This window comes from Prionailurus viverrinus, chromosome E1, assembly GCF_022837055.1.
Source record: "Prionailurus viverrinus isolate Anna chromosome E1, UM_Priviv_1.0, whole genome shotgun sequence".
Lineage (NCBI taxonomy): Eukaryota > Metazoa > Chordata > Mammalia > Carnivora > Felidae > Prionailurus > Prionailurus viverrinus.
Window position 1 is genome coordinate 1,435,990 of NC_062574.1, and position 12,054 is coordinate 1,448,043.

Genomic DNA, 12,054 nt, shown 5'->3' on the forward strand with positions numbered 1-12,054 from the left:
CCGGCGGGGGCGGGACTTCCGGCGGCGCGCGGGCTGGGATCTCGGCCGGGGTCGCCCTTCGCACCCGCACGTGTCCGCCGCCGCCGCCGCGATGCTTCCTCTGCTGCGCCGCGTGCCCCGCGCGCTGGGCTCCGCCGTCGCCGGGCTCCGCGCCGCGCCCGTCCCGCCAACCCGGCCGCTGCTGCAGCCCGCGCCCCGGCCGTGCGTGCGGCCTTTCGGGCTGTTCCGAGTACGCGCCGGCCTCCTGCTCCCCCGCGGGCCCTGCGGCTGCGGCTGCGGCGCGCTGCACACCCAGGGTGAGGCTCGGGGTCGGGGGTCAGGGCTGGGGCGACGGGGGCGTGGGGTCGGGGGTCAGGCGGCGAGAAGTTGGGAGGTAAGGGCTGGGGGGAGTCGCGAGGGAACGAGGGTCAGGGCTAGGGGGTTAGGGGACGAGGGGGTCCGGGGTGGAGGCTGGGGGACCAGTGGCAAGGGGGTGCGGTGAGGGCCAGGGGGTCAAGGGTCGGGGGTCCCAGGGCCATGGCTCGCGGGGGTCAAAGGTTGAGTACCGAGGGGTCAGGCCAGGCCTGGGCGGTTAGGGCTGGGGGTCGAGGGGCTGGGGTCAGGGCCGGGGACCCACCGGGCGGGGGGCGGGGGATGTTCCCCTCCGCTGTAGGTCCTGGGCACCCAGTCCCGCACATTCCCCCACTGGTGGGTGACCAGCGGGTTGAACCCGTGTTCCTCCCCCCACGGGTAGGGATAGATGTGATTAAACCCTGCGGGCGGCTTTGTCTGAGCCTCCGAGATGGACCGTTGGGGAGCCCGGGGGTCAGGGGTTCCAGGTGTGGTCAAGCCTGGCAAAATCGTTTTCCTAGAGTCTAGGTCAGCTTCCCGGTGAAGTGTTTCCAGCATTTTTACAGATGGGGAAACTGAGGCATCACGGGTGGGAATTGGACCCCGGTTGGCAGCAGCACAAGTATCAGAAAAGATCCCAGGTCTAGGTTTCCGGCTGCAGTAACCCCAGGTCTCGGGTTTTAGACGGACTGGTTCTTTTTCTGTGTCTTACGGACTCTTGCCGTAGGAGACAAAGCTTTCGTCGAGTTCCTGAACGACGAGATTAAGGAGGAGAAGAAGATCCAGAAGCATGGGTCCCTCCCCAAGATGTCTGGGGGCTGGGAGCTGGAAGTGAACGGGACAGAAGCCACGTTAGTGCGGAAAGTGGCTGGAGAAAAGTAAGTGCGGGGGCCTGGGGTCCGGGGAAGCGCCCCCCGAGTGGGCCTGCCCGGTGCTTCGTTCATCGGGACCGCGAGGGAGCCGCACGGCAGTTGGCAGCTCGAGGCCCGTGGGCCTGGGAGGCCGGCTGTCCTTCCTGCTGAGGCTGGGCGCGCAGACCCCGACTGCCCAGGGCGCTGGCCGCCGCCTCCGCGGGCTCTGGGTGAGGATCGGGGTCCCTGCGCCCTGAACGCAAACCTTGTGCCTCGCCTGTAGGACAGGATACGGTGCAGTGAGTGTGGCCACCAGGAAGGTGGGGGGCTCTCCGCCCGGTTCAGATGTGTGCCCCCCTCTCCCCGTTCTGAGTCCACTTTCATATGTGTTGTAAAGGAGGGTTCTGACTCTCGGGTGTTTCTGCCTAGAGTGGGTCCTGTCCCCCAGGGTCAGCGGTGTGCTCTGTGACGTCACCAAAACCGTTTTCCTGGGGCGAGTGGAGTCGCAGCCGGTTTGGGGTCCTTGTACATAAGGTTCTCGTGAATGAAGGCATTTCTGTGCCCCGGGGCTCCCCTCGGTCAGCGCTCGCTCGGGCGGGTCAGACAGGTCTTGTGGCTGAACGTCCAGCCGGCCCTCCTGCAGGAGGGGGCTTCTGCAGCTCCAGGGGGTGGCGGGCAGGGGTGGCGGGTGAGCCATACAGCTTCTGCGGTCCCCTCGCTGCGGTTTCCACTCGGGGCTCGGGGCCTGATTTGTCAGGTGAGGAGGATCCTTGCGCCTTAAAGTTGTCAGGAACTGGGTGTTTCTGGCCTGGTGTGTGAGTGAAACTTGCACTGCTGTTTTTTGTTTTTTGTTTTTGTTTTTGTTTTTTTTAAGTTTATCTTGAGAGAGAGAACTGAGCAGCTGAGCAGGGGAGGGGCAGAGAGAGAGGGAGACCAGAATCTGAAGCAGGCTCCAGGCTCTGAGCCCGACCTGGGGCTCAAATTCACGAACCGGACCTTGAGATCATGACCAGAGCAGAAATTGAGTCAGACTATTAACTGACTGAGCCCTCCAGGCTTCTCTTGGTCCTTAGCCTCAGGCCGCTCTGCCCCCCCACCCCCCCCCTCCTTGGGGGTAGCTTTCCCCAGAGGCTTCTCTGCCATCCCAGCTCTTTCTCAGTCACTGCCACCGGAGGGCGCCTGGGGCAAGAGCAGGGTGGGCGGTGGCCCTGGGGAGATAACCAGTGGGTGTGGCCCTGGGGCGCCATCGCCCGAAGGGGCCCACACAGGACTGGATCTGGTGGAGATAAAGTGGGACCGGTCGGGGCCCATTAGTGTGACTTCTAGCAGCTGACGCGTAGGGGGCACAGTCACGGCTGCTAAGTCCATCTTGGGGCCGGAGCCACCCGGCTGTTCGGGAAACTGTACAGTCGAGTCCGTGGCATCAGAGACATTGTTTCCATCGGCATTTTTAACTGTAGCACAGCTCGGCACTTTACTCAGCTAAATACCGAGTGAAAACAGCCCTTCCTGAGGTTTCTCTCGCCTCTGTAGGATCACGGTGACGTTCAACATTAACAACAGCATCCCGCCGACGTTTGCTGGGGAGGAGGAGCCCTCCCAGGGGCAGAAGGCGGAAGAACAGGAGGTGAGCAGGGTGCACGGTCACCCGCTGGGATCTGAGTGCTGACAGGTCATCCCAGGGCCTCGGAGAAGGAACGTGTGCTCTTCCGATTCCTCCGCTGCGGGAAGGGAGGTGCGGGGAGGCAGGGGGCCTCTATCCTCGGGGCTCTCCTCCCGGAGCAGCGCTCTCCGGCTGTAGCACCAGCACCGGGAGGCCCCCTTTCCTTCCCAGAACTCAGGAAGCTGCCCCCCCGCCCCCCCGTAGGCTTACAGTGTGGCCTGTGTGCTCTTAACGGGAAGAAACGAGCCTCTTTTAAGCCTTCTTACGATCGGGAGATGTTTGCAGTGTTTCCGAGCGAGGAATGTTCTGACGTGTCACAGGCTGGCGGTAAACACCAGCCATTGATCCGGGGTAGCAAAGCTGGGGTGTCAGAGATTGGGACACCTGGCACTTTGGCACACGGCCCCTCTTGGCCGGACCCGGATGTGCCCGGTCCTCAAACATCTTAAGAGGCCGTGTGCCTGGCTAGGAGCCGGCCAGTGTGAGGGTCACAGGGTCCCCGGACTTCCTGACTAAGCAGGTGTTGGACTCGTCTCATGACCAAGCACAGATTACGCCCCCCCCCCACCCCGTGTGCTTCTGTCTCAGCCACCCCGACTGCGGTCCCCCGGTATCGGACGGCTCCCCGTCCAGTACAGAGGAAGACCCCGAAATGTCAGCGGGAAGGAGAGAGATCGCGGGGGTCTGGGCCAGCTTTGCAGCCTGAGGATGGAAAACCGAGCCCCGGGGGAGGAGGTGAATTAACTTAGCTGGGGCCGTAATTCAGATTTAATTCTAAGCGTGGCAAGTTCTGTGAACAAGTAAGACACTGACAGGTGCGAAGCCGTGCCAGCTGTGTGACCCCCTGCCCTCGAAGACCTCGTTTAGAAGTCCAGAGAGGACCGACTCGGGAACAGGGTAGCCCGGTCTCCCCAATGAGCTGGCGCGTGGCCTCGATGCCGTTAGCATTCCAGGCTGTTCACTTACGGGCACTAGCGCGTATCGTCTGAAAGCGCCGACGGCCACCCCGGCCGTGGTCATCAGGGCCCTGCAGGGTGAGCTCTCCGGTCCGGGCACCCGCCCCCCTGCCGGCGCGGCACGCGCTGACTTGTTCTCGCTTCCCCAGCCCGAACTGACGTCCACTCCCAATTTCGTGGTGGAGGTTATAAAGAACGGCGGCAAGAAGGCCCTGGTTCTGGACTGTCACTATCCGGAAGATGAGGTGTGTAGGGTGGCATGCCCGCCCCCCTGGGGACGGGGAGGGCCTCCAGGGACCTTCCTGGGCCCGTTCAGGGGCCAGCAGAGCCGGGGAGGACGTGGGGGGTGAGGGCGGGTTAAAATCTGGTGACTCTCAAGCTGTTAATGGTCTGGTTTGTCCCAGAAGCCCCTTCACTTTCCCCAAATCCCGTGTCCTTCCAGGTGGGGCAGGAAGAGGAGGACGAGAGTGACATCTTCGCCATCAGAGAAGTGAGCTTTCAGTCGGTCGGCGAGTCTGAGTGGAAGGACACGAACTACACGCTCAACACGGCCTCCCTGGACTGGGTGAGCCCCCGGGAAGCTGGGCGCGCCCTGGGCCCCGCGGGGCGAGCGTCCCGGTCCGGGGAGGGACCCGCGGCGTCTTGGTAGCGAGTGGCGTCTCTGTCTCCAGGCCTTATACGACCACCTGATGGACTTCCTGGCCGACCGGGGGGTGGACAACACTTTCGCCGACGAGCTGGTGGAGCTCAGCACGGCCCTGGAGCACCGGGAGTACATCACTTTTCTCGAAGACCTGAAGGGGTTCGTCAAGAGCCAGTAGGCCAGACCAGAGCAGACGTCGAACGCCTCGCGTTGACGGCAGGCTTCGGCCAGGGGACAGGCCCACTCTGGAGCTAGACACGCGTGCTTGGAGACGGTTTTCGTGCTGATATCATGGAAAATAATTCAGCTTTAAATTATTTCTGCTACCCTCTTACTTACTGTTCGTTGACTCCTCCTCTAGGCTCTGTCGCTCCTGGAATTTTGTATAACAGAATGACGGACAATAAAATTGGTTTCGTTCCCCTGAGGTGTCCCGTCTTTTCTATTCCTTCCCTCAGCCTGAGTCACAGAACACCCGACAGCAGAGACGTTTGAAAATTTTAATACAAAATAAGTTATAAATTAAACGTTTCTATTTACAAGGCCCTTTGTCCGATGGAGCGAGGGGGGAGGTGTCCGGGCCGGTTCTAGAGGATCACGGTCCAAGTGTCACAAGCCTGGAATGTGGACAGAACTCAGGTCGTCACGGCTGGTTTGGGCGGTGTGGCGCCAGCATGGAGAGCCTGCCTCTGGGGCTGTGCTGGGGACCGCCCTCCCGCAGCCCCAGGACGACTGCCTTGGCTGCCAGCAGTCTGCCAGCACCAGCACGGTGGCCTCCAGCTAAGATCACATCCCAGAGACACTCAAACGCCCTCCCCCTTGGGACGGGGGAAGCCAGAGGCCAGATTCAAGCCTCTGACAGCTGGTGGCTTTTGCGGCCACGCGGGGAGGTGAGGCTCCTCCCACTGACCCTGGGCCTCAAACAGGCATGTGCCGCAGGGAGGTACAGACCACGCGTGCCCCCCACGGGCAGAACCCCAACTTGAGGCCCGGTAAGCATCGGAGTGAAAACAGGCTCCTGACTCCCTGACCGCTCACCCGGCCACCATGCCACGGAGTCCCCAACCGCTTCCACAGGGGATACATGTGGCTTTCTGGGGTCTAGTGCCCTCCAGCCTGTGACCAGCCCAGACCGCACGCACATCTCCTGCCTCCCGTGTCCTCGTGGCCACGCGTGACCTTTCGTAGCCCGCACCTGCGGCTTCGCCTCAGGCCCCACATCCAGGCCGAACCCCCCGCAGCCTGACCCCTCGGTCCTGGACTCCCCCTCACGTGAAGCCAGAGGCCTGGCGACCCGAGTTCCAGTGCTCCGGGCACGTGAACTCAACCCTGCTTCTGTCACCCGCCGGCCCCACGGGGGTCTCTCCCCACGGGAAGGCCGCGCTGGCAAGCTGTGCCCAGGAGGGCTGGCCTCACCTCCGCCCGCCTTCCCTCTGCTCAGAGCTTCGGGGCCCTGACCCCACGGACCGGGGCCCGCGACGGCCACGCGCTGGGGTGCCGCTGGGTGCTCCCAGCCACTCCCTCCAGCCCGCGGCTGGGGCTCACGTTCCTGCGCCACACGCCTCAGGTGGCTGGCTCGCCCATCTCCGCAAGGAGGCGGGGGCTGAAGCCACTTGACCTGCGCCCCGTCTGAGCCCCCACCCCGACCTCAACCCGTTGCTGCAGACGCATCAGGCACCTGCCTACGTGCTGGGGCTGGGAGGACAGTCAAGGTGTGGGGTCGCCCTCAAGGACGAAGGCACGAGTGGTGTCGCGGAGACGCGGCATCAGGCACAGCGGGAGCCCAAGAACAGCAGGACTCGGGCTGCCACGGTGCACGCGGCAGTGCTCAGTCACAGGTGCAAACCAGCCTCGAGCGTCGGACGCAGAGCGGGAGCCCCCGGAGGTGCCTGGTCTGTGAGGGGCTGGAGCAGGGGGCACGGCCGCCTGCCACTTAAACCTCACCCAGGGTCCTCCCCACCCCGCCTGCGGGAAAGCCGGTCCCCACCGGCCCGAGCCCCGAGCAGGGAACAGCGGAGGCGCTGGAACCAGAGACCCGGACTCCAGGGCCGGCTCGGTCTCCCTGGAGGACGAGCCTGACGCGAGCCTGCTTCCCGCCCCCAGCAGTGGGGACACGTCCCCTCGTCACAGACGGAGCCCGCGGCACAAATGCCTCCCTCCCCACCGTCCAGCCCCCTCACAGGGGCATTTGTCTCCCCAGTGACCTGACGCCCTCCTGCACAACGGACACGGACCGGCCTGTCTGGGTCTCGTGAGTGTGACAATATCCGCTGACTCTGGGCCAGGCTCCCCACTCCTGGGTGGCCTCTGTCCCCTCCCTTCCGGTAGTTTCAGTGGCTTCATCTTCCTGGGCAAGTAAACCCCTCAGAGAACTGCACTTTTAAACACCTACCCGGTTCAAAAGAACACAGTTTAAAAGGAGATAAGAAGATAAATGTCTCCCTGTTTCTGAGCTGGGATTTCTCCCGGTGCGGGAAGAGAACCTACGACTGGCCCGCTCTCGCCACGGGGTCCCCGGCAGGCTTACCAGGCAGCTCATGAGAAGAGTGGGCCTTTCTCCTGTCGCCTGTGTGACCGAAAATTCAGGCGTGTGGGGACAGTGTGCACTGTGCGCGTTCACGCTGTCCTCTATGCAGGCGCGAAGCCTTTGCTCCGTCAACTCCGGAAACTAGGAAATAAAGTTAAGCCACAACCTAATCCAGCTACCCCCAGAGTCAACAGCTTGAAAACCAATCCCTGTCAGGTAAGAGGTCACGGGAGCTTAAGTTCTGAACACCGTTGTCTTCGTAGTGCTCCCAACTCCAAAGCACACTCCCAGAAAGATCTGGAGCCCGGGGGCCCTTGTGTTTAGCAAATGGCTCCGGGGAAGGGGGGAGGGTGCAGTGCCGGCCACACTCCAACCTCCCAGCCGGGCCTGTGTGAGTAGGACCTGGGGCCGGGAGGGAGCCCCCGAGGCTCCCCAAGAAAGCGGGTCCGCGCAGGAAGAGGCCACAGCCATGGGCGTGTGGAACTTACGTGATTGGAGAGGTACAGGCCACACGGACACGTGACCACGCCATTGGCTACCCTCAGGTTGGACCTGGAAGCAGAGTCGGGGTCACAGAGGACCGCGGCCAGCAGACCTGGATCCGCAGACCTCTCCAGATAAGCAGTGTCTGGCGGTGGGGCGGGGAGGTGCAGCCACTCACCTGGGAGCGGGGGCGGCGGGGGGGGCGGGGGGGGGCGATAACGCTGGAAACGTTTCGAAGACTTACTTTGTGCACACAGGACAGATGAGGGGGTTTGCTTCCCATTCAGCCAGTATGATGCTGAGACACCGCTCGTCGAACTGCAAGCTCTTCTCATACTCGCTGATGATGCTCCGCTCTGCAAGGCAAGGGGCAGCTGCGCGGGCCGGCCCCGCCCCCTCCCCGGCCGGCCACGCCCCCTCCCCGGCCGGCCACGCCTCCCCCGCCGCGGGCCACGCCCCACCTCCCCCCAACCCCCGGCCGGCCCCACCCCACCGCCTACCCAGGGCGGGCCCACCCCACCTGCCTCGTTCGCCGACCCCGACCCCACGCCAGGGGCCACTCCGAAGGCTTCATCCCAGGACAGAATAATTTCAGGCCAAATCATGCTACCAATCATAAGCCATTTACTGCTCTGTCAGGCTCCAACCTGTTGTCCCTCCCCTCCCGTCTGTCTGTCCTCCGTGAGCACCGGCGGGAAAGTGGTGAGGACAAGGGACAGGGACACAACGTCCACACACCTCTCCAGAGGCTGCGGGAGCAGAGCGTGGTGGGTCAGGGCCCTGGGGGGCAGCTGGAGAGAGGGGACACTTACAGGGCACTTCCTGCCGTCGCCCAGCCCACCCTGCTGAGTGTGAAGTGCCCTGTTCTCCAGCGTCCGTATGCTCGGTCTGTGTCGTGCACAATCTGTGTTCTTTCATGCGGCAAGCGGGCCACGATGCCCAGGACGTAGGTGGTAGGAAGGAGGGACAGAGGTGAAAGACGCCGGTCCCTGCTCTCGATGAGCTCACGGTCTAGGCTGCAGCGCAGGGGGTCAGCAAACCACAGCCCACGTCTGACTTTTCAAATAAAGTTACGTTGGGACGGAGCTGGGCTCGGTGGACTATTCCTCTGTAAACAGAAAGGAACCGCCGCACAGAATAAACATGGGACCGCGTTCCACGGAACGGATGCTGCTTCCCGGCCGCACCCCGAGCTGTGCCACCCGGGCGCGACAGCACTGCCTTCTGTCTCACGGTACCTTGTCCGCTAGCCACCAGGAGAAAACAACACCACAGAACGCAGAGTCTGAGCACAAGGCCCAGCGCCCAAAAGACTTATTCTCGGGCAGACAGCCGAGACTTGAAAGTCAAAACAGGGCCTTCTGACACCCGCCTGAAGCTAGAAGTGGAGGCGGAACTAATCGTCTCTGAAAAGTGGGCAGCGGGGCGCCTGGGTGGCTCAGTCGGTTACGCATCCGACTTGGCCTCAGATCACGATCTCACGGTTGGTGAGTTCGAGCCCCACATCAGGCTCTCAGTTGTCAGCTCAGAGCCTGCTTCAGATCCTCCGTCCCCCTCTCTCTGCCCCTCCTCTTTCTCTCTCGAAAATAAACAAACGTTGCGTTAGCATAGGGACCTGCAGGCGGAAGGATGACCCCAGGGCGCACCTTGGTCGGCCAGCTCCTGCTGGATCTCCTCGAGCACAGCCAGGTCCACGGGCTCCTCCAACTGCAAGAGAAAGTGGGCTCGCGAGGCTTCAAGTCCTAATCAGCCAGCAGGCCCCAGCCCGACTCCTACTTGGAGGCTGGCTTGAAGTCAGCTTTCACTGGGGAAACCGGTCCAGTCTTTCTGCAGGATTTAGCGATGATGTGGTAACGCGGTCACGCCAAGAAGCCATCAACGAGCCACTGAACCCCCAGTGACAAAATAATGGTCCCAAATTTGGGGGGAGACAGCCTAGGGCAGCAGCTAAGTATTTGTTCTGCCAAAGCCAAGTAAGTGCCGGAAAGTTCTGAACCTCTGTAAACCTCACCTCGGGCCTCTGTGAAGCGGGAACAAACCTACTTGAAAGAGCTCCTGTGAGGGCCGACGGTTACTCAGACACGGGGCGAGCGCTGGCGCACGTGGAAATCACCCAACAGTGCGTCATGGCTACAGACAGCCCCGATGTTTCCAGGGCAGCGTACCGGCATTTTCTCACGTTGCTTGGCCAGCGCTACCTTCTTCTTGGCACGAAGGTGAAGCGAAGCTCAGGGCACAGGAGAGGTGAGAGTGCAGAGCAAAACCAGGGCCGGGATTCCAGAACCACGGACCTCCACGCCAGCGATCTTCCTGGTACGCGGTAACCGGTTTCCTGTCTGCACCCAGCCCCCCCACTCTGGCTGAGATTAGGATCAGAAAGCTCTGGGACCCTCTACAGGAGACAGCCTCCTGGCCCTTGCCTGCCGAATCAAAATCTCCAGGGGAGGGGAGCCGAGCAGTGAAATTTCTTTCTTTTTAGATTCATGAGATGCAGTGACACAGCACACTGACAGTCTGGGGTTCATGAACCAGGAATCCAGAAGAGTCTAACGTTCAAGGTGGAGGAGCCTGGGTTAAGGGTAGTTCGAAAGCTGAGTGGTTCGAAAGCTGAAGGATGGCGGGGTTAGAGGACTTGGGGAAACAGGGAGAGAGGACACCCGGCAGTCCTGTGCTGTGGCCCCTCCCCGAAAACACACACCCCAGCCTGACCTGAGCCGAGACCTCTGGACGGCCCTCCACCGACCGCAACGCACTCCACTCCTCTTCCATCACTTCGTGCACCAGAAGGGTGCTCTGAGCACTCCCTGGCACACCGCCTCCTGCCTGGCGGTATCTGTTCAGGAGTCTGTCCCGGCTGTTTCTCATTCTCTCCAGGCATCCCTTGGAAGGAAAAAGACGGGGAGCAGTTCCGTTAAAAAAAAAATTCCTGGGGCGCCTGGGTGGCTCAGTCGGTTAGGCGTCCGGCTTCAGCTCAGGTCATGATCTTGAGGTTCATGGGTTCAAGCCCCGCGTCCAGCTCCACGCTGACAGCTCGGAGCCTGGAGCCTGCTTCTGATTCTGTGTCTCCCTCTCTTTCTGGCCCTCCCCCTCTGACACTCTGTCTCTCAAAAACTAAATAAATATTAAAATAAAAATTTCTTAAGACTAGGTGTTGAGACATTAAAGGAAATTTACAGACAGGAAACGTTCGGCTGTAACCTTAATTATTATTTCTGCGTATTCCTCTCCAGCCCTTATCCACACACAGACAGATGGAATCACAATGCTTTGTTTACAGAGCCCAGATCGGCATATTTCACAGCCTGTCTTCAATGCCGGCGTCCTGACTCCCACATCCCTGCTGCTCTAGCTACGGCGACGATAGCCGCCTTCCTGGACACGTTTCTCAACGCGGGACGATTTTTAGCCCCCAGGGCACATTTGGCAATGCCTGAAGACATTTTTTGTTGTTGTCACTTGAATTGTGGGGCTACCGCATCTAGCGGGTGGAGACCAGGGACGCTGCGAAACATTCCACAGTGCGGGGAACAGCGCCCCCAGCAACGCAGACCTGTCTTCCTCAAAACGTCCACAGCCCAGGTTGACAAGCCTCTGCTATTAGCGTCATTTCTAGCATCCCAGTATTTTCCTAGAATACAGGATCTCTACTCCTTTCTGGAAAGGTGCACCACATGACGCGAGGCATGCTGATGTCAGAATAGGTCACATGTGAGGCAGGCGCACGTCCCTGCTGAGGCACAGTTACGGAGACGCAGAAGCCAAGTCTGGAGCAGAAACAGGCATCTTTTCCAAGTACTTGACTCCCCTCTGGAGAGGAACGGAGGGAAGCCGAGCGCCTCCCTGGCGCCCACCCACCGCCCCCAGCAGGTGGTGCTGGGACGAGGCCGGCTCGCCAAGACCCCGCACGCAGGGTCCAGAAACCCCGAGAGCGCCCGGCTCGGTCCAGTCCCGCTCAGGTCCAGCTCCAGGTCCAGGTCCCCCGCCACCGCCCGGCGCTCGGGCACCTGCCTTGCCCGGCACGCGGGAGGGCGTCTCCCCGGACGGAGTAGGGGTAACGGCGGCGCGGACGAGGCTTCCCAAGCCCCACGCCCACCTGCCGAAAAGCCTCTTTCCAGGACGGCGAACCCGCCGCCTTGTATAGCGAGCGGTGCCCCGAGCCCGGCGCCTCGGCCATCTCTTCTCCGCGCGAGTCGCCGCCAGGAAGTCCCGCCCCTGGGGGCGCTCAGAGCCCTGGGAATTGTAGTTTCCGGGCGCTCGGAGCTCTCGCTCTCGGGGAGTTCCGGGAAGGGCAGTCTCCTCGGCCTACCCCTCCCGGAGACACAGTTGAGGGCGACCCCGAGTAGTGGCATTTGTGAGGCCAGCCCAACCCGGACTGAGGGAGGTAGATCCTGAGGGATGGCTAGGCTTAGCCAGGCGGAGGTGTCCAGCCAGCAATAAGAGACAGTCTCCGGCCGTGGCCCGGGGGCCGGCCTTCCCGCAGCTGCGGAGCCGTCCCGGCGGCCCCGACTACACGCCCGCCGGGCGCGCAGCCCTCCCTTTGGCCCCGCCCCCGTGGACGCGTGCTTCCGGCCTGCCTGCTCGGTGATTGGCCGAAGGGCGAC

At 62.1% G+C, this 12,054-nt stretch overlaps 2 protein-coding genes across 5 annotated transcripts; one reads left to right on the forward strand and one right to left on the reverse strand.

The window, feature by feature from the left end:
* C1QBP (complement C1q binding protein) lies at nucleotides 1–4,870 on the forward strand. The gene is made up of 6 exons (XM_047834030.1): nucleotides 1–296; nucleotides 1,058–1,208; nucleotides 2,715–2,808; nucleotides 3,950–4,045; nucleotides 4,243–4,365; nucleotides 4,472–4,870. Exons 1-6 carry the CDS (start codon nucleotides 92–94, stop codon nucleotides 4,619–4,621), a joined length of 819 nt encoding a protein of 272 aa, XP_047689986.1. The 5' UTR covers nucleotides 1–91; the 3' UTR covers nucleotides 4,622–4,870.
* Nucleotides 4,871–4,929: 59 nt separating this feature from the next.
* Nucleotides 4,930–11,955, reverse strand: RPAIN (RPA interacting protein). 4 transcript variants are annotated; one of them, XM_047832220.1, is made up of 7 exons: nucleotides 11,547–11,955; nucleotides 10,163–10,333; nucleotides 9,100–9,160; nucleotides 7,698–7,809; nucleotides 7,459–7,522; nucleotides 6,971–7,111; nucleotides 4,930–5,060 (listed from the first exon to the last, which is right to left on the reverse strand). In XM_047832220.1, the coding sequence occupies exons 1-7, from the start codon at nucleotides 11,625–11,627 to the stop codon at nucleotides 5,031–5,033; spliced, it is 660 nt and encodes a 219-aa protein (XP_047688176.1). In that variant the 5' UTR covers nucleotides 11,628–11,955; the 3' UTR covers nucleotides 4,930–5,030. The 4 variants fall into 4 exon arrangements, with proteins under 4 accessions (XP_047688176.1, XP_047688178.1, XP_047688177.1 ...); XM_047832222.1 differs by lacking the exon at nucleotides 11,547–11,955 and adding an exon at nucleotides 10,652–11,536; XM_047832221.1 differs by lacking the exon at nucleotides 4,930–5,060 and adding an exon at nucleotides 5,073–6,831.
* Nucleotides 11,956–12,054: the final 99 nt, after the last annotated feature.

Bases quoted from the DNA above. Each gene is read 5' to 3' on its own strand.
- C1QBP (XM_047834030.1), top strand. From the start codon at position 92: ATGCTTCCTCTGCTGCGCCGCGTGCCCCGCGCGCTGGGCTCCGCCGTC. The intron at 1,209-2,714 runs GTAAGTGCGGGG...TCGCCTCTGTAG, and splicing joins CGGAAAGTGGCTGGAGAAAA to GATCACGGTGACGTTCAACA. The intron at 4,046-4,242 runs GTGTGTAGGGTG...GTGTCCTTCCAG, and splicing joins GTCACTATCCGGAAGATGAG to GTGGGGCAGGAAGAGGAGGA.
- RPAIN (XM_047832220.1), bottom strand. From the start codon at position 11,627: ATGGCCGAGGCGCCGGGCTCGGGGCACCGCTCGCTATACAAGGCGGCG. The intron at 9,161-10,162 runs GTCAGGCTGGGG...TTTCTCTTGCAG, and splicing joins GTCCAGAGGTCTCGGCTCAG to TTGGAGGAGCCCGTGGACCT. The intron at 7,810-9,099 runs GTGCGCCCTGGG...CTTGCCTTGCAG, and splicing joins GCAGGAGCTGGCCGACCAAG to AGCGGAGCATCATCAGCGAG.